The sequence below is a fragment of the Heterodontus francisci genome, chromosome 1 (genome assembly GCF_036365525.1).
Source record: "Heterodontus francisci isolate sHetFra1 chromosome 1, sHetFra1.hap1, whole genome shotgun sequence".
Classification (NCBI taxonomy): domain Eukaryota; kingdom Metazoa; phylum Chordata; class Chondrichthyes; order Heterodontiformes; family Heterodontidae; genus Heterodontus; species Heterodontus francisci.
Window position 1 is genome coordinate 74,520,120 of NC_090371.1, and position 21,041 is coordinate 74,541,160.

At 45.3% G+C, this 21,041-nt stretch overlaps 1 protein-coding gene across 5 annotated transcripts in view; it reads left to right on the forward strand.

Annotated features, from left to right (window-relative positions):
* Positions 1 to 15,107, forward strand: part of zfr (zinc finger RNA binding protein) — a 106,603-nt gene extending 91,496 nt beyond the window's left edge. For all 5 annotated transcript variants that reach the window (XM_068031931.1, XM_068031936.1, XM_068031937.1 and 2 more), the window contains one exon: positions 14,048 to 15,107. In XM_068031931.1, coding sequence (XP_067888032.1) covers positions 14,048 to 14,233 — 186 coding nt within the window. In that variant the 3' untranslated portion in view covers positions 14,234 to 15,107. The remainder of the gene's footprint in view (positions 1 to 14,047) is intronic.
* Positions 15,108 to 21,041: the final 5,934 nt, after the last annotated feature.

Genomic DNA, 21,041 nt, shown 5'->3' on the forward strand with positions numbered 1-21,041 from the left:
CAAAGCGCAACTTTCAGTCCATCATAGATGGTTCATACGCACTCGATTTTTTTTTCTTCATTCATGGGATGTGGGCATTGCTGGCTGGGACAGCATTTATTGCCCAGCCCTAATTACCCTTGAGAAGATGGTGGTGAGCCGCCGCCTTGAACCGCTGCAGTTTATGTTGGGTAGGTGCACCCACAATGCTGTTAGGGAGGGAGTTCCAACATTTTGACCCAGCGACAGTGAAGGAACGGCGATATAGTTCCAAGTCAGGATGGTGTGTGGCTTGGAGGGGAACTTGAAGGTGGTGGTGTTCCCATGCATCTGCTGCCCTTGTCTTTCTAGGTGGTAGAGGTTGTGGGTTTGGAAGGTGCTGTCTAGGGAACCTTGGTGCATTGCTGCAGTGCATCTTGTAGATGATACACACTGCTGCCACTGTGCGTCGGTGGTGGAGGGAGTGAGTTTTTGTGGATGGGGTGCCAATCAAGCGGGCTGCTTTGTCCTGGATGGTGTCGAGTTTCTTGAGTGTTGTTGAAGCTGCATCCAGGCAAGTGGAGAGTATTCCATCACACTCCTGACTTGTGCCTTGCACAGGACAGGCTTTGGGGAGTCAGGAGGTGAGTTACTCGCTGCAGCCTCTGACCTGCTCTTGTAGCCACAGTATGGATATGGTTATTCCAGTTTAGTTTCTGGTCAATGGTAACCCCCCCCCAGGATGTTAGTGGGGGATTCAGCGATCGTAATGCCGTTGAATGTCAAGGGGAGATGGTTAGATTTTCTCTTGTGTGAGATTGTCATTGCCTGGCACTTGTGTGGCACGAATGTTACTTGCCACTTATCAGCCCAAGCCTGGATATTGTCCAGGTCTTGCTGTATTTCTACACGGACTGCTTCAGTATCTGAGGAGTCGCAAATTGTGCTGAGCATTGTGCAGTCATCAGCGAACATCCCCACTTCTGACCTTATGATTGAAGGAAGGTCATTGATGAAGCAGCCGAAGATGGTTGGGCCTAGGACACTACCCTGAGGAACTCCTGCAGTGATGTCCTGGAGCTGAGATAATTGGCCTCTGACGACCACAATCATCTTTTGCACTAGATACGACTCCAACCAGCGGGGAGTTTTTCTCCCTGATTCCCACTGACTCCAGTTTTGCCAGGGTTCCTTGATACCATACTCGGTCAAATGCTGCCTTGATGTCAAGGGCAGTCACTCTCACCTCCCCTCTGGAGTTCAGCCCTTTTGTCCATGTTTGACCAAGGCTGTAATGAGGTCAGGAGCTGAGTGGCTTTGTAGAAACCCAAATTGAACATCACTGAGCAGGTTATTGCTGAGCAAGTGCCGCTTAATAGCACTGTTGGTGACACTTTCCATTACTTTACTGATGAGAGTAGACTGATGGGGCAGTAATTGGCCGGGTTGGATTTGTCATTTTTGTGTACAGGACATACCTGGGCATAGGGGTGCGGCATACAGACTTGTGAGCAAAGTTATAGCTCATGGAATTAAAGGGACAGTAACAACACTGATACGAAATTGGCTGAGTGACGGGAAACAGAGTAGCGGTTAATGGATGTTTTTCAGACCTGAGGAAGGTTTGTAGTGGAGCTCCCTGGGGTTTGGTGTTGGGACACTTGACCTTCCTGATATGTTAATGACCTCTCTCTTCTCTCTTAGGCAGTCCCTCGGGAACGAGGATAACTTTCTTCCACTCCAGGGTTGTGGGTCCATAGGTGACTGAATAGTCCAATTCTGGATCCACACACTCTGCCACAGGTGGGGCAGGTGGTGTTTGATAAGGTGAGTGGATGGGGATGCTCGAATTTCTGAACGCTCCTTCCACTGTTTGCGCTTGGTCACTTCCTGGACATGTCGATGTTGTTCGAACTGTCTGGCACCTTTGTGGATGCTCCTTCTCCATTTTGGGTGGTCTCAGGCAGCCGATTCCCACACGTCAGTGGAGATGTTGCATTTTTTTCAGGGAGGCTTTAAGGACATCCTTGTAGCGTTTCCTCTGCCCTTATGGTAACCTCTTGCCGTGACACGGCTCAGAGCAGAAAGCTTGTGTCAGGCATGCGGGCGATGTGGCCCGCCCCACATAACTGACTAGCCATGACCAGTGTCTTGATACTAGGGGTGTTGACCTGAGAGAGGACACTGATATTGGAGCGCTTGTCCTGCCACTGAATTTGCGGAGGCACCACTGGTGATATCTCTCCAGGGTTTTGAGATGTCTGTTGTACAGTATCCAGGTTTCTGACACGCAGGAGGGCAGGTAACAATGGAGCCCTGTAGACCACGAGCTTGGTACTAGATTTGAGGTCTTTGTCGTCAAACACTCTTCTCAGCCGACCGAAGGCGGCGCTGGCACATTGGAGGCAATGCTGAGTTTCATCGTCGATGTCTGCCCTTGCTGAGAGGAGGCTCCCAAGATATGAGAAGTGATCCACATTGTCCAATAGTTCAGCATGGATCTTGATAGTCAGGGGGCAGTGTTGTGCTGCAGGAGCAGGCTGGTAGAGGACCTTTGGTCTTCCAGATGTTTAGCTCAAGACCCATTCTTTCATATGCCTCCGTAAATGCATCAACGAGGGTTTGAGGCTTGGCGTCAGTGTGTGTGCATACGCAAGCATCATCGTACTGCAGCTCGATGACCGACGTTGGGGTCACCTTGGTTCGGGACTGGAGGTGACGTAGGTTAAATAGGAATCATGATGCAGATTCCGTCCAAGAAGCACAGTGGACATGATCTTCAGACAGCTCCAAGAAAAATGTAGACAGCAGCCCCAACCTTTATACATGGCCTCCTTTGACCTCACAAAGGCCTTCGACTCTATCAACAAGGAGGGATTATGGAGCATCCTCCTCAAATTTGGCTGCCTGGAGAAATTCATCATTGTCCTCCGCCTGCTGCATACCGACATGCAAGCTGTAATCCTTGCTAATGGATCTGCCATTGATCCAATCAGAGTGCAAACTGGGATCAAGCAAGGCTGTGTCATCGCATCAATGCTCTTTTCCATCTTCCTCGCCGCAACACTCCACCTCATTTCCATGAAGCTCCCTGCCAGAGAAGATCTACTCTACAGGACGAGCGGGAAACTACTTAATGGCCTAGGTCTTGGTGCGCAGGACACAATTTCAAAATCTGCAGATAATATGAAACTTGGAAGCATTGTGATCAGTGAGGAGGATAGTGTAGAACTTCCAAAGGACATACAGGTTGGTGGAATGGGAGAACAAGTGGCAGATGCCATTTATTGCAAAGAAGTGTGGATTGATTCATTTTGATGGGAAGGAGGAGGAGAGGCAATATAAAATGGTACAATTCTAAAGGTGGTGCAGGAGCACAGGGACCTGGGTGTATATGTGCATATATCGTTGAAGGCGGCAGGACAGGTTGAGAGCACAGTTAATGAAGCATACATCATCTTGGACTTTATAAATTTTTTTTTTTATTCATTCATGGGATGTGGGCGACACTGCCAGGCTAGCATTTATTGCCCATCCCTAATTGCCCTTGAGAAGGTGATGGTGAGCTGCCTTCTTGAACCGCTGCAGTCCATTTGGGGTAGGTACACCCACAGTGCTGTTAGGAAGGGAGATCCAGGATTTTGACCCAGCGACAGTGAAGGAACGGCGATACAGTTCCAAGTCAAGATGGTGTGTGACTTGGAGGGGAACTTGCAGGTGGTGGTGTTCCCATGTATTTGCTGCCCTTGTCCTTCTAGTTGGTAGAGGTTGTGGGTTTGGAAGGTGCTGTCTAAGGAGCCATGGTGCATTGCTGCAGTGCATCTTGTAGATGGTACACACTGCTGCCTCTGTACGTTTTTGGTGGAGGGAGTGAACGTTTGTGGACGGGGTGCCAATCAAGTGGGCTTCTTTGTCCTGGATGGTGTCGAGCTTCTGGAGTGTTGTTGGAGCTGCACCCATCCAGGCAAGTGGAGAGTATTCCATCACACTCCTGACTTGTGCCTTGCAGATGGTGGACAGGCTTTGGGGAGTCAGGAGGTGAGTTACTCGCCTCAGGATTCCTAGCCTCTGACCTGCTCTTGTAGCCACGGTATTTATATGGCTACTCCAGTTCAGTTTCTGGTCAATGGTAGCCCCTGGGATGATAGTGGGGGATTCAGCGATGGTAAGGCTGTTGAATGTCAAGGGGAGATGGTTAGACTCTCTCTTGTTGGAGATAGTCATTGCCTGGCACTTGTGTGGCGCGAATGTTACTTGCCACTTATCAGCCCAAGCCTGGATATTGTCCAGGTCTTGCTGCATTTCTACACTGACTGCTTCAGTATCTGAGGAGTCACGTATGGTGCTGAACGTTGTGCAATCATCAGCGAACATCCCCACTTCTGACCTTATGATTGAAGGAAGGTCATTTATGAAGCAGCTGAAGATGGTTGGGCCTAGGACACTACCCTGAGGAACTCCTGCAGTGATGTCCTGGAGCTCAGATGATTGCCCTCCAACAACCACAACCATCTTGCTTTGCGCTAGGTATGACTCCAGCCAGCGGAGGGTTTTCCCCCTGATTTCCCATTGACCTCAGTTTTGCTCTGGCTCCTTGATGCCATACTCGGTCAAATGCTGCTTTGATCTCCCCTCACCTCTTGAGTTCAGCTCATTTGTCCATGTTTGAACCAAGGCTGTAATGAGGTCAGGAGCTGTGTGGCCCTGGCGGAACCCAAACTGAGTGTCACTGAGCAGGTTATTGCTAAGCAAGTTCCGTTTGATAGCACTGTTGAAGTCACCTTCCATCACTTTACTGATGATTGAGAGTAGACTGATGGGTCAGTAATTGGTCGGGTTGGGTTTGTCCTGCTTTTTGTGTACAAGACATATCTGGGCAATTTTCCACATTGCAGGATAGATGCCAGTGTTGTAGTTGTACTGGAACAGCTTGGCTAGGGGCGCGGCAAGTTCTGCAGGACCGGTCTTCAGTACTATTGCGGGAATATTGTCAGGGCCCATAGCTTTTGCAGTATCCAGTGCCTTCAGTCAGTTCTTGATATCACGCGGAGTGAATCGAATTGGCTGATGTCTGGCATCTGTGATGCTGGGGACTTCAGGAGGAGGCCGAGATGGGTCATCAAATCGGCACTTCTGGCTGAAGATTGTTGCAAATGCTTCAACCTTATCTTTCGCACTGATGTGCTGGGCTCCCCTATCATTTGAGGATGGGGATATTTGTGGAGCCACCTCCTCCTGTTTGTTGTTTACCTGTCTACCACCATTCACGGCTGGATGTGGCAGTACTGCAGAGCTTAGATCTGATCCGTTGGTTATGGGATCGCTTAGCTCTTGTCTATCGCATGCTGCTTACGCAGTTTGGCATGCAGATACTCCTGTGTTGTAGCTTCATCAGGTTGACATCTCATTTTGAGGTATGCCTGGTGCTGCTCCTGGCATGCCCTCCTGCACTCTTCATTGAACGAGGGTTGGTCTTCTGGCTTGATGGCAACGGTAGAGTGGGGGATATGCTGGGCCATGAGGTTACAGATTGTGGTTGAGTACAATTCTGCTGCTGCTGATGGCCCACAGCGCCTCATGGATGCCCAGTTTTGCATTGCTAGATCTTTTCGAAATCTATTGCATTTAGCATGGTGATAGTGCCACACAACACGATGGATGGTATCCTCAGTGTGAAGGTGGGACTTCATCTCCACAAGGACTGAGCGGTGGTCACTCCTACCAATACAGTCATGGACAGAAGCATCTGCAGCAGGCAGATTGGTGAGGACAAGGTCAAGTATTATTTTCCCTCGTGTTGGTTCCCCCACCACCTGCCGCAGACCCAGTCTAGCAGCTATGTCCTTTAGGACTCTGCCAACTCGGTCAGTAGTGGTGCTACCGAGCCACTCTTGGTCCCCCAACCAGAGTACATTTTGTCCCCTTGCCACCCTCAGTGCTTCCTCCAAGTGGTGTTCAATATGGTGGAGTACTGAGTCATCAGCTGAGGGAGGGCGGTAGGTGGTAATCAGTAGGAGGTTACCTTGCCCATATTTGACCTGATGCCATGAGACTTCATGGGGTCCGGAGTCGATGTTGAGGACTCCCAGGGCAGCTCCCTCCCTACTGTATACCACTGTGCCACCACCTCTGCTGGGTCAGTCCTGCCGGTGGGACAGGACGTACCCGGGGATAGTGATTGCAGTGTCTGGGACATTGGCTGTAAGGTATGATTCCGAGAGTATGACTATGTCAGGCTGTTGCTCTCCCAACTTTGGCACAAGTCCCCAGATGTTAGTAAGGAGGACTTTGCAGGGTCGACAGGGCTGGGTTTGCCGTTGTCGTTTCCGGTGCCTGCGTCGATGCCGGGTGGTCCGTCCGATTTCATTCCTCTTTATTGACTTTGTAGCAGTTAGATACAACTGAGTGGCTTGCTAGGCCATTTCAGAGGGCATGTAAGAGTTAACCACATTGCTGTGGGTCTGGAGTCACATGTTGGCCAGACCAGGTAAGGACAGCAGATTTCCTTCCCTAAAGGACATTTGTGAACCAGATGGGTTTTTACAACAATCGGCAATGGTTTCATGGCCATCATTAGACTAGCTTTTAATTCCAGATATATTAATTAAATTCAAATTCCACCTTCTGCTGTGGTGGGATTTGAACCCATGTCCCCAGAGCAATACCCTGGGTCTCTGGGTTACTAGTCCAATGACAATACCACTACGCCACCACCCCCCTGTTAATAGGGGCATAGAGTACAAAAGCAAGGAAGTTATATTGAAGTTGTATAAAACACTGGTCTGGCCTCAACTGGAGTGTTGAGGATGTAACTAGTAGGGTAGATAAAGGGGAACCAGTAGATGTAATATACTTGGATTTCCAAAAGGCATTTGATAAGGTGGCACGTCAAAGGTTAATTCGCAAGGTAAGGATTAATGGAGTTGCGGGTAATATATTAATATGGATGAAGGATTGATTAACAGACAGGAAGCAGCGAGTCGGCATAAACGGGGCGTTTTCAAGTTGGCAGACAGTGGAGTGTGCAAGGATCAGTGCTGGGGCCTCAGCGATTTACAATCTGTATTAATGGGTTAACGAAGAGACTGATAATGTATTCAGATTTGCTGACTATACAAAGCTTGATGGAAATGTAATCTGTGAGGAGGAGGCAAAGAGGCTCCAAAGAGATTTAGACAGGTTAAGTGAGTGGGCAATCAGGTGGCAGATGGAGTATAATGTGGGGAAGTGTGTGGTTATTCACTTTGGTAGCAAATAGAAAATAATTTTTTTTGAAAGATGTGAAACTTTTAAATGTTCAGAGGGACTTTGGTGTACTCGTACAAGGAACACAGAAAGCTAGCATACAGGTACAGCAGGCATTTAGGAAGACAAATAGCATGTTGGCCATTATTGCAAGGGGACTTGAGTGCAAGAACAAGGAAGTCTTGCTACAATTGTATAGGGCTTTGGTGAGACCATACCTGTAATACTGTGCACAGTTTGGGTCGCCATATCTGAGGAAGGATGTACTTGCCTTGGAGGCGATACATTGAAGGTTCACTAGATTGGTTCCTGGGGTGAGGGGGTTGTTCTGTAATGAGAGGCTGAGTAAGTTGGACCAATACTCTGGAGTTTAGAAGAATGAGAGGTGATCTCATTGAAACATACAAGATTTTGAAGGGGCTTGACAAGGTAGATACTGACAAGTTGTTTCCCCTTGGCTGCGGAGCCTGGAACACATGGACACAGCTGAGACTGAGATGAGAAATTTCTTCACTGAGGCTCGTGAATCTTTGGAATGCTGTACCCCAGAGGGTTATGGGTGTTCCATCGTTGAATATATCAAGGGGGGGATAGAGAGATTTTTGATCTCAGTGAATCAAAGGATTTGGGGTGCAGCTAGGAAAGTAGAGTTGAGGCAGGTGATCAATCGTGATCGTTTAGAATGGCGGAGCAGGCTCAAGGGGCCATATGGTCTTCTCCTATTTACGTTAATAGTACAAGTAAAGAAACAAAGGTGTGCTTAGAAGAGGTCTGACTGGCAGGATCATGTAAAGCTGCAGTCCAAAAGCTGAATAAAGGAGACAAAAACAAACCCACAAAGGAATCACAATGGGGCCAGAGGTTACAATCTAAAATTGTTGAACTCGATTGTGGAGCCCAGAAGGTTGTAAAGTGCCCGGTCAAAAGATGAGGTGCTGACCCTCGAGCTTGCGTTGAACTTCATTGGAATGCTGCAGGAGGCCGAGGACAGAGTGGGAGCAAGATAGAGAATTAAAATGACAGGTGACTGGAAGCTTGGAGTCGTGCCTGCAAACTGAACGGAGGTGTTCCACCTGTACTCACCCAATCTGCATTTGGTTTCCTCAGTGTAGAGGAGATCACATTGTGAGCAGCGAATACAGTATATTAAACTGAATCACAAGTATATCACTGTTTCACTTAGAAGGAGTGTTTGGGGCTTCGGACAGTGAGAAGGGAGAAGGTAAGGACAGGTGTTGAATCTCCTGCACTTGCATGGGAGTGGGTGTTGGGGGTGATCGAGTGGACCAGGATATCGTGAAGGAAAAGGTCCCTTTGGAATGCTGAGAGGGCTGGGAAAGATTTGTCTGGAGGTGGCGGAGCTGGTGGATGATTCATTGAATATGGAGGCTGGTGGGGTGAAAGGTGAGGACAAGGAGAACCCAACCTTGGTTATGGGAGGGTGGGGAAAAGTTGAGAACAGAAGTACGTGAAATTTAATGGACATGGTTGAGGGTGTTGTCAACCACAGTGAGCGGGAATCCTCGGTTGAGTAAAAGAGAAGACCTATTGGAAGATGGAGATATGATTTTCTTTTTGGAGAAGATGGATTCTTGGAACAACACAGGAATCTGTCCTTTGTAGTCACTCTGTCCTAAACTGTTCTGGGCAATTTTAACAGCCACTTTACAATTGTGCTGTTCAAATGCACTGTCCTATACAGATGCAAAATTGAAACCTTCTATTTACAGCTCCTGAACTTGATGGTGTCACCTGTCCTTGAGATGAGGAATGCAAAAGTCTTGTGAAACATTTGCAACTATATTATGTCTATGCCCCTCGAGTGCATTCTGTCTCAGGACAGAAAAATTGTAGTTGGAGGCAGCTATTGTCATAATCTGACAAAGTGTGTGCTCCTTGCTGAAAAAGGTTCGTTGCTGAATTTTAATTTTATACAAAGGACAGCAGTGCTGGGCCCTAACATGAGACATATCAATGGACGTAAATGAGTACTACATTTTTTGTATCCACAGGTGAGTGCTGCAACTTTCATTTACAAACCCCCCAGGGGTTGGCAGGGCCTTCAGCTGTGTCCGATCCAGTTCACGCACTTCTGCTCACACCCCTTTCCCTCCCTCCCAGAACCATGATGGTATTCCCCTTGTCTTCGCCTTCCACCCCAGCAACCTCCATGTTCAACAGATCATCCGCCGCCATTTCTGCTACCTCCAGCGTGATGCCACCACCAAAGAAATCCCCTCCCCTCCTTTCAGCATTCAGAAGGGAGCATTCCCTGCATGACACCCTGATCCATTCCTCAGTCACCCCCAACACCACCTCCCTTTCCAGCAGCACCTTTCCATGTTTAAATACCATGGCTACAAGAGCAGGTCAGAGGCTAGGAATCCTGCGTCGAGTAACACCTCCAGATTCCCCAAAGGTTGTCCACCATGTACAAGGCACAAGTCAGGAGTGTGATGGAATACACTCCACTTGCAACTCCAACAACACTCAAGAAGCTCGACACTATCCAGGATAAAGCAGCCCACTTGATTGGCATCCCATTTACAAACATTCACTCTCTCCACCACCGATGCACAGTGGCAGCAGTGTGTACCATCTACACGATGCACTGCAGCAATTCACCAAGGCTCCTTTGACAGCACCTTCCAAACCCACGACCTTTACCACCTAGAAGGACAAGGACAGCAGATGCATGGGAACACCACCACCTTCAAGTTCCTGTCCAGGCCACACACCATCCTGACTTGGAACTATATCGCTGTTCCTTCACTGTCGCTGGGTCAAAATCCTGGAACTCCCTTCCTAACAGCACTGTGGGTATACCTACCTCACATGGACTGCAGCGGTTCAAGAAGGCAGCTCACCACCACCTTCTCTAGGGCAATTAGGGATGGGCAATAAATGCTGGCCTAGCCAGTGACACCCATATCCCATGAATGAATTTTTAAAAAGCACAGGAGATTAAAGGCCGGCTCGGGTCTGCAAATGAAACTCGACCTGAGCCCAATAGAACCGCATCCGATCCGGAGCCTGACCCAGCCCAAGTCCTTTCATTTTTTCCCGACCCGACCACCTGTTAACCTACCTTTTGTTTTTCACTTGGTTGCTTATCTGCACAAGCATAAAATAACTAACAAAACCACCTTTCAAGTCCAAAAAGTTGCCATCTACACCCCATCCGTTCACATCTTTTGTTTCTTTATTGGGCTTTGTATTTGTGAAACCTTTTGTCGTTTAATGTCTCCTGCCCTCCACCCTTTCACATTCCTTCCCTTTTCTTTCTCTTGTTCTTTCTCTCCCTGCCTCCCTTTTCCTTGCTCAAAACCTGTTACATTTATAACCTTTGCCGTTTCTTAGTTTAGTTTCGTTTAGAGATACAGCACTGAAGCAGGCCCTTTAGCCCACCGAGTCTGTGCTGACCATCAACCACCCAGTTCTGATGAAAGATCATCGACCTGAAGTGTTAACTCTGCTTTTTTCTCCACAGATGCTTCCTGACCTGAGTATTCCAGCATTTATATTTTTGTTTCAGATTTCCAGCATCTAATATTTTGCTTTTGTACCTAATAAATATTCTTGGCAAAACTAGGCAATCCCAAGTCTTTTGTCAACGTTATATTAATGACTTATCTAATTTGCACTCCAATTGCTCTATCTCTACTATTCTGAATCATTTTTGGACTAGTTTTCTGTTTAACTACAGAGTTCATTCACTCTGTTCATATCAGTTTCCTCCTCCATTCATCCAAACTTGTCTAATCTTATTTTCATTTTAGATTGATTAAACTTAATTTGCATGGCTTCAGTGGACAGATTTTTATTTTTTGCAGTGCTTTGGCTGAATCCCTGCATCATTTCTCATGCTATTCAGTGAGGGAGTGAAGATCTTGTTTTTCCATCTTAAATTCCTCTACACCTCTCAAATCTTAATAACTACTTCTTACCTTTGCTTTTGTACTTAATAGATGAAGAATTTAACAACATTATTGGTCTTGCCTCTATTTTGAGCACAAGTGGAATTTCCACTTTTCTGTCTTAAAGGAGTTCAATTTCCTAATTCATCTGGAACACTATTTTAACTGTACAAAGCCAAAGTTTTTCTAAAATTTGCGTACTGCACCCATATTTGGGAGGAATTCTAGCATCTGAACAGGCCACCCAATAGTCTTTTCTCCTTCAGCTAAACATTTGAAAGACCAAAGCAATCATCTTTGTACATCACCATTTTTTATCCCCCTCCATGGCCATTGCTACAGGCTGAATCTGACTGGTCATAACATCTGTCTTTCCAATCCGCAGCTGAGTTTCCGATGCCATATGCTCTCCATCCGACCAGGTGAGAAAGGGGGTCTCTGCTCCCCTTTTGCTCCTACTCTGGTTTGACCACAACAGGGTTTATCCTTTAACACAGTGATTGAACTTACCACCGCAGTGAGCGCTTGCTCCTGTTCATCTAATATAATTGCAAAAGAACCAATCAGACAGGTTTTCTTGAGTTTAAACAAGAGAGATGTAAGTTTATTACTCTAAACTGGTTAAAAATTACTAAAATACGCTATGACGCATTCACGCATACATTCACACAAGAATCGCGCACACGCACAAATAGATTATGGGGGGAAAACAGTGTCGGGTGGTTGGAGTAGAGTCCAGAATAAACGGAATTTAAATACTGAATATCAGTTTCGAGTTTCGTTGAAATTGTAGTTTTGAAGTCCTCGCTGGACCACATGCACAGTTGCGTGTTTGCTTCTCAGGCTGTGGAGGCAGAAGAGGGGGTTTGATCCTTATTCCCTAGTTGTTGGCTGTGGGGGGTCTGCAGGCTTGAGGCTTTACCAGTTGCAACAGGGTCTTCTGTAGATCTTTACGAGAGAGGGAGCTGATCCCCGGATGACTTTTCAGTTACCACTCTCTGTCTGACAAAGCTTACATCCTCGCCTGAGCTGCATAAGCAGTCACATGCCAGAATCACAGAATTCTTACAGTGCAGAAGGAGGCCATTCGGCCCATCGTGTCTGCACCGACTCTCTGAAAGAGCAATTCACTCAGATCCGTTCCCTTCTCCCCATAACCCTGCATACTCTTCCTTTTCATACAACAGTCTAATTCCCTTTTGAATGCTTCAAATGAATCTGCCTCCACCACCCTCTCAGGCGCTGCATTCCAGACCTTAACCACTCACTGCATGAAAAAGTTTTTCTTCATACCAAGCAAGATGGTTGTGGTTGTTGGAGATCAGTCATCTCAGTCCCAGGGCATTGCTGCAGGAGTTCCTCAGGGTAGTGTCCTAGGTCCAACTATCTTCAGCTGCTTCATCAATGGCCTTTCCCTCCATCGTAAGGTCCGAAGTGGGGATGTTCACTGATGATTGCACAATGTTCACCATTCGCAACTCCTCATCTACTGAAGCAGTCCGTGTGTCCATATGCAGCAAGACTGGGTAGCAGTCAGGCTCGGGCTGATAAGTGGTAAGTAACATTCGTGCCAGGCAATGACCATCTCCAACAAGAGAGAATCTAACCAACTCCTCTTGACGCTACCATCATTAAAACCCCCACTAGCAATATCCTGGGGGTTACCATGGACCAGAAACTGAACTGGGGACCAGCCATATAAATACTGTAGCTACAAGAGCAGGTCAGAGGCTGGGAATTCTGCAGCAAGTAACACGCCACCTGACTCCCCAAAGCCTGTCCACCACCTACAAGACGCAAGTCAGGAGTCTGATGGAATACTTTCCACTTGCCTGGATGAGTGCAGCGCCAACGATACTCTACAAGCTTGACACCATCCAGGACAAAGCTGCCCACTTGACTGGCACCCCATTCACCATCTTCAACATTCACTCCCTTCACCACCGATGCACAGTGGCAGCAGTGTGTACCATATACATGATGCACCTCCCCAAGACTCCTTCCACAGCACCTTCCAAACCCACAACCACTACCATCTAGAAGATCAAGGGCAGAAAATGCATGGGAACACCACCAGCTAAATGTTCCCTTCCAAGATGCACACCATCCTGACTTGGAACTATATTACTGTTCCTTCACTGTCGCTGGGTCAAAATCCTGGAACTATTCCTAATAGCACTGTGGGTGTTACCTACACCACAAATACTGCAGCAGTTCAAGAAGGCGGCTCACCACCATCTGAGAGTCATTGAGAGATACAGCACTGAATCAGCCTTTTGGCCCACCGAGTCTATGCTGACCATCAACCACCCATTTTTATATTACAGTAGATGGTTGGTAAGCAACATATTGTCACTGCCCAAAAGAAAACTAATACTTTATAACCTGTTCAGATTACTCGCTGATGTCCCTCAATGATCGCTGAATTAGTTGTGTTCGAGAAGGCACGTAACTGATGGCCTCCTTGCTAGTTAGGTGAATAAGACCAGACCAGGACACCCTTGAGATTTATCCACATTTTTTCTAGTGAGGAGGTACATGTTCTTTTTGCAGACCAGTGTTAAAAATGGAGTTCATTGGAATGTGGGTTGAACCTGCATTCCTGCTACGCCAAGTTGCTTTACTGTCATGCCATTTTTCTGCTCGACAAAATATTGAAATCTTTTTGGATTTTAACCAAGTTTGTAGTATGTGTTTCATGAATTTCACCCCTCCAGATATATCCTCCTTTTGTCTTGCTGTTTATTTTTGGCATCTTGTGCTTCTGTGAAGCATCTGGGGTGTTTTTCTACATTAAAGGCACTAGATAAGTGCAAGTTGATGAATTCATATCTTGTACTACATATGTTTTTCAAGATCAGTACAAAACTTTACATAAATTATGGCTTCCATCTACTCATTAAATGTGTTTTTGTTCCATTCTGCAGTTTGCATTGAGATTAGTAGCATTCCGTCAGATTCACAAAGTCCTGGGAATGGATCCATTACCTCAGATGAATCCACGTTTCAGTGTGCGTAACCGAAAGAGGAGGAGGGACAACAGTGATGGTACTGATGGATTGGAAGCAGAAGGAAAGAAGGATAAAAAAGATTTTGACAGTGGCGAATTTTAAATCATTATGCATAGTATCCCAGATTGTTAATACAGTTTTGACTTTCTGTGGACTTAGCAGAAAGCAATGTCTGATTTATGTGTTTCAATTTTATTTTAAATATAGTTATGTTAAATGTAAATAAAAGTACTCACCTGCATTACTCAAGTGGCATGTTGTCTAAGCATATTTAAACAAACTGAATGTTAACGGTCCCATTTGTGACACTTATCCAGAACTACTAAACCCTTTACATCATTTCTCTTTCTATTGTTTAATCGTTAGCACAAAACCAATTTTATAACTTAGAGATGCTAATGTAAACAGATATTGCTTTGAACTTGCATCTGAATTAGAACATTAAAAGTGGGGTGGAGGGCCATAGAGATTCCACGATATACTATAGATGGCAGTGTAACTCTACTGCAACTTCAGTACAACTGAACACATGCGCTTTTGCAGAACCTGTGACTTGTCTGTCAAGTATAAAGATGAATGTGAATGAGAATTGGTTTCTTCAGTTTATCTAAAGTTAGTTCATTGTTAGCTGTGCATCAGCAAAAAGAAAGCAGTTCTGTGTATGGGCTTGTCTTTTGATGCAGTGCTTTTACATTCATTCCTAGTAAATCTGCTTGCATGACTGAGCTATAGCCTTGGAGATTTGTGTTGTAGAAATGCTTTTATAAAACTAACAGTTTTCATGTTTTTTTGTTTTGTTTTCAGTGGTAAGAATGCGTAGTTTGTTTTATATGGTTTAAATATGTAGTAATTATAAGCTTGTATGCAGTTGACATGTTGAACAGTTCTGTTTTAATTGAAGTTGAACTGTATGCTTGGTGTATACTTTGATTGTCACTTCTTACCACCACAATAAAACTTAGACAATATAACATTTTCCTATTTTGTGTTGTTTAAGTCTTTCATGTTGGATTTTGCATGGCCCAGCACCATCACTACATTGAATGTATGAAATCTGCATATCTTGAGATGCCGTGTTTAAAAGAAGAAATTCAGAGTTAAGTGTATCAAAATAAATTTATTAATCATCCCTGTATCTCCCTGTGCATCATCCCTAGCTTAAAGGATGGTGTTTAACTAGTTGCAAGGTGCCACTTGAGTGGCATAGATAGAGCCAAGCAGGAGGAACTATGGCATTTACAAAAAGTTAGCAAACCATGATGCAATAATTTTAAGTTTGAGATAAGTATTCTAAGTTGAGATACCATGAGCTCTTGTGCAGTAACCTTTTATGTGGCACCTTTTCGAATGCCTTTTGGAAATCCAAATACGTGACATTTGCTGTTTTCCCTTTATCCACCCTGCTTGTTACATCCTAAATTTATTAGAGTTCTTTTTATCAAACACTATTTCCCTTTCCAGCATTTTCCCAATAACATGTTAGGCTAACTGGCCTATAGTTACCTGATTTCTGTCTCCCTCCTTTCTTGATTAGAGATTTTACATTTTCGGTTTTCCAATCTGCTGGAACCTTTCCAGAATCTAGGAAATTTTGGAAGATTACAACAAATGCATCCACCATCTTTGCAGCCACTTCCTTTAAGGATGCAGGCCATCAGTTACAGGGGACTTGTCCCATTAGATTTCCTAGTACTTTTTCTCTAGTGATTGTTTTAAGTTCCTCCCTCTCTTTTGCCCTTTCATTTTTTTTTGTGTCTTCCATGAAGACATATACAAAATACTTGTTCAAAGTCTCTGCCAGTTCCTTGTTTCCCATTATTAATTCCTGAGTCTCATTCTCAAAGAGACCAATGTTTACTTTAGCTACTCTCTTCCTTTCTATATACTTGTAGAAGCTCTTGCTGTTTCTTTATATTTGCTAGTTTAATTTCATACTTTAATTTCTCCTTTTTACTTTTATTCATCCTTTGCTGGTTTCTAAAATTTTCCCAATCTTCTGGCTTGCTATTAATATTTGTAGCATTTTCTTTCAATTTGATATCATCAATTTCCTCAGTTAGCCACAGATAGTGCATCCTTCTCATAGTCTTTCTATCACAATGATGTATATATTTGTTGAGAGTTATGAAATATTTCCTTAAATGTCTGCCACTGCTTCTCTACTGTGTTAACCTGTTAACTTATTTTCCCAGTCCATTGTAGCCAACTCCGTCTTAATAAATTAATAATTGATCACTCTTGCTTAGAGGATCGTTTACTACGAGATCATTTATTAATTCTGTCTTATACCTTACCAGGTCTAAAATAGCCTGTTCCCTGGTTGGTTCCATCATGTATTCTAAGAAACTGCCCCAAATACAGTCTATGAACTCATCCTCAAGGCTACCTTTGCCAGATTGATTTGTTTGATATGAAGTTTAAAATCACCCATGATTATTGCAGTACCTTTCTTACAAGCCCCCATTATTTATTGATTTATACTCTGTCCTGCAGTGTGACTACTGTTGGGTAGCCTATAAACTAGTTTCACCAGTGACTTCTTTTGCTATTTCTTATCTCCACCCAAACTGATTCTACATCTTGATCTTCCGAGCCAAGATCATTTCTCACTACTGTACTGATCTCATCCTTTATTAACAAAGCTACCCCAGCTCCTTTACTTTTCTTCCTATCCTTCAGAAATGTTGATTATCCTTGAATATTCAGCTCCTCGTCTTTGTCACTCTGCAACTACATCTCTGTAATGGCTATCATATATCCATTTATTCCTATTTGTCCTATTAATTCTTCCATCTTGTTACGAATGCTGCGTGCATTCAGATAGAGCTTTTAATTGTCGTTTTACCACTTTTCCCTAGTCTGACCCCATTTGTTGGTGCATTCATGTTTATATGCTCTTTCCCTTCCTATCACACTCTGTACTGAGTGCAGCTTGAGTGCAGACTGTGAAAGGGGTTTGGTGAGTGATGGGACTTTCAGGGTTAATCTCTCCAGTTTTTGTTTACATTTAACAATTAAATAAAATTATAGTTTTAAACAGGGATATACAATCTCTGAGTAGCTGTAGCTAGCTTAAACTGGTTCTGAGCTCTAGCAAAGGCGACTCTGTTTATCGGAGAGTATAAATTCAGGGGTCACAGAGTGTGAAGAAAGGAGTTGGTGAAGAGGGGAACTATTATTAAGAAAAATAAGTTTAATTTAATTAACACAGTATAGATAGTTGGACAGGTGATGTGCCATGGCTGCAGTATGTGGGAGCTCCTGGATGCCACGGCAATCTGTAGTGTCTGTGGCTTGAGGAGCTTCAGTTCAGAGTAGATGAGCTGGGGAGGCCGAGTTGCAGACGTTGTGATACATCAGGGAGGGGGAAAGTTACCTGGACGCTTTGTTCCAGAAGGCACACCCCTTAGGATACAGTCGTCTGATTTGGTCAGTGGTCAGGGACAGGAGGGTGTGACTGAGAGTCAGGCAGGTAAGGGGGTCGCGAAGGTGGGAGTGGAGCGGCCTCATACCTTGCAATTGAGCAACAAGTTCGAGGTTCTTGCAGCTTGTCTGGACAAAAGCAAGGACTGTAGTATGGATGAGCAGACTGATCATGGTACAGGAAGCCATTCAAGTGGGAGGAATGAAAAAGAATGTAGTGGTCAGTATAGTCAGGGGGATAGACACTTCTCTGCAGCCGAGAGTGAGGGTCCAGAAGACTGTTGCCTGCACAGTGCAGGGGCTCAGGACATCTGCTCAGGGCTGGAGAGGAACTTGCAGTCGGAGGGGAAGGATCCAGTGGTCATGGTCCACGTAAGTACCAACGACATAGATAGGACTAGGAAGGAGGTTCTGCTTAGGGAGTATGAGGAGCTAGGCACTAAATTAATACGCAGAACCTCAATAATAATCTGGATTATTACCTGAGCCACGTGCAAATTGGCATACGGTAAATAAGATTAGAGAGATGAATGCGTGGCTCAAAGACTGGTGTGGGAGATGTGGGTTCCAATTCGTGGGGCATTGGCAGCAGTACTGGGGAAGGTGGAGGCTGTACCGTTGGGACGGACTTCTGAACCATGCTGGGACCAGTTTTCAAGCGAGTCATATAACTAGGGAAGTAAATTGGGCCTATATTCTCTGGAGTTTAGAAGAATGAGAGGCGATCTAATTGAGACATACAAGATTCTGATAGGGCAGAAGCTGAGCGATTGTTCCCACTGGTCAGGAAATCTAGAATACGGGGCACAGTCTCAGGTAATAAAAGCAAAATACTGTGGATGCTGGAAATCTGAAATAAAAACAAGAAATGCTGGAAATACTCAGCAGGTCTGGCAGCATCTGTGCAGAGAGAAGCAGAGTTAACGTTTCAGGTCAGTGACCCTTCATCAGAACTAGCAAATATTAGAAATGTAAAAGGTTATAAGCAAGTAAAGCGGGGGTGGGGCAAGAAATAACAAAGGAGAAGGTGTAAATAGGATAAGGTCACAGAATAGCTGACCAGAAGGTCGTGGAGCAAAGGCAAACAATATGTTAATGGTGTGTTGAAAGACAAAGCATTAGTAAAGATAGGGTGTTAATGGACTGAATATTGAACAGCCGCAAGTACAACATGGAAAAAAAACAGTGGGTAAGCAAACTGAACAAACTAAGATGAAATAAAATAAACACAAAAAAATATATATACATAAAAAAAGGAAAAAGAAAAAAATAACTGAAAATAAAAGTAAAATGGGGTGCCCGTCATGCTCTGAAATTATTGAACTCAATGTTCAGTCCGGCAGGCTGTAGTGTGCTTAATTGGGAAATGAGATGTTGTTCCTTGAGCTTGCGTTGATGTTCACTGGAACACTGCAGCAATCCCAGGACAGCGATGAGAGCAGGGGGGAGTGTTGAAATGGCAAGCAACCGGAAGCTCGGGGTCCTGCTTGCAGACTGAGCGGAGGTGTTCCGCAAAGCAGTCACCCAGTCTGCGTCTGGTCTCCCCAATGTAGAGGAGACCACATTGTGAGCAGCGAATACAGTATATTACATTGAAAGAAGTACAAGTAAATCGCTGCTTCAACTGAAAGGAGTGTTTGGGGCCTGGGATAGTGAGGAGAGAGGAGGTAAATGGGCAAATATTACACCTCCTGCGATTGCAGGGGAAGGTGCCATGGGAAGGGGACGAGGTAGTGGGGGTAATGGAGGAGTGGACCAGGGTGTCACGGAGGGAACGATCCCTTCGGAATGCTGACAGGGGAAGGGAGGGCAAGTTAGCGTTTGGTAGTGGCATCACGCTGGAGGTAGCAGAAATGGCGGAGGATGATCCTTTGGATATGGAGGCTGATGGGGTGGAAAGTGAGGACAAGGGGAACCCTGTCACGGTTCTGGGAGGGGAAGGGGTGAGGGTACAGGTGCGGGAAATGGGCCAGACATGGTTGAGGGCCCTGTCAACAACAGTGGGGGGGAATCCTTGGTTGAGGAAAAAGAAAGACATATCAGAAGTGCTGTCATGGAAGGTAGCATCATCAGAGCACAGTCTCAGGATAAGGGGTCAATCATTCAGGACTGAGATGAGGAGAAATTACTTCACTCAAAGGGTTGTGAATCTTTGGAATTCTCTATCCCAGAGGTTTGTGGATGCTCCATCATTGAATGCATTTAAGGCTGGGATAGATTTTTGGTCTTGCAGGGAATCAAGGGATATGGGGAGCAGGCAGGAAAGTGGAATTGAAGCCCAAGATCAGCCATGATCATATTGAATGGCAGAACAGTCTCGATGGGCCAAATGGTCTACTTCTGCTCCTATTTCTTGAGTTCTTGTGTAGAGAAGTCTTTAAAATAAATAGAGGAAGGAAGGGATCATGTAGGGGAAGATTGAGTAGATTAAAGCGAAATGGCTAGGCATAGATCATGGTAGCAATAAAGGTAATGATGATCAGAGTATGGCAGGAAGGGACAGTGATTGCAAACTGAAGAGTGTGCCAGCAGATAGGGCCAGAGTTTAAAAAACAGTTAAAAAAAACTGAATTAAGGGCTGTGTATCTGAATGTCCGCAGCACTCTCAGTAAAACAGATGAATTGTCAGCTCAAATCGAAATTCATATGTATGACCTGATAGCCATTGCAGAGACGTGGCTACAAGGAAATCAAAGACGGGACCGGGATATCCTAGAGTACATGACATTCAGGAAGGACAGGAACCTGGGAAAAGGTGGTTGGATAGCTCTATTAAAGAGGGCATTAGTGCTGCAGTGAGAGATGAACCTTTATTTTTAAATAATGACCCCTAGTTCTGGTTAACGGACAGAAAACAGAGAGTAGGAATAAATGGGTCATTTTTGGATTGGCAGGCTGTGACTAGGCACCAACATGTTGCACCACGGATATTTGGCAAAATGATTGACTCAGCCATGGACATGGGTGCAAGTAATCAGTATATAAAGTGTATAGCCAACCTAATGCCATCAAAACAGTCCAATTTAAAACACATTTCTTCCTATTTAGTGAGATACCTGGCATTGCTTTTGCTTGCACAAGTAGTCAATGTCTGCCCGCACACTTGATGAGCAATGCAGAGAATTCGGATAAATGTCCATCTGTCAGGAGTGATCTTGATTTCTTTCTCTTTCTCTCCATCCTTCTCTTCTCTCTGTGTCCCTTCTCTCTCCCCTCTTTGTCCCCCTCTCTCCCTCCTCTCTCCACTCTGTTCCCCTCTGTCCCCCTCTCCCTCTGCTCCCTCCACCTGCCTCTGGCCTCCCCGTTTCCCCTCTTTACCGCCTTTCCCCCTCCCTCTCCCCCCTGTGTCCCCCTCCCTCACCCCTTCTCCCCCTCCCCCCTCCCCCCCCTCTCTCCCACCTCTCCCCCACCTCACCATGCACGAGAAGTGGAAACACATTGCTGCTCGGCGCTGGCCCCACACTGAGAAAGTGGACTGCCTGCCTAT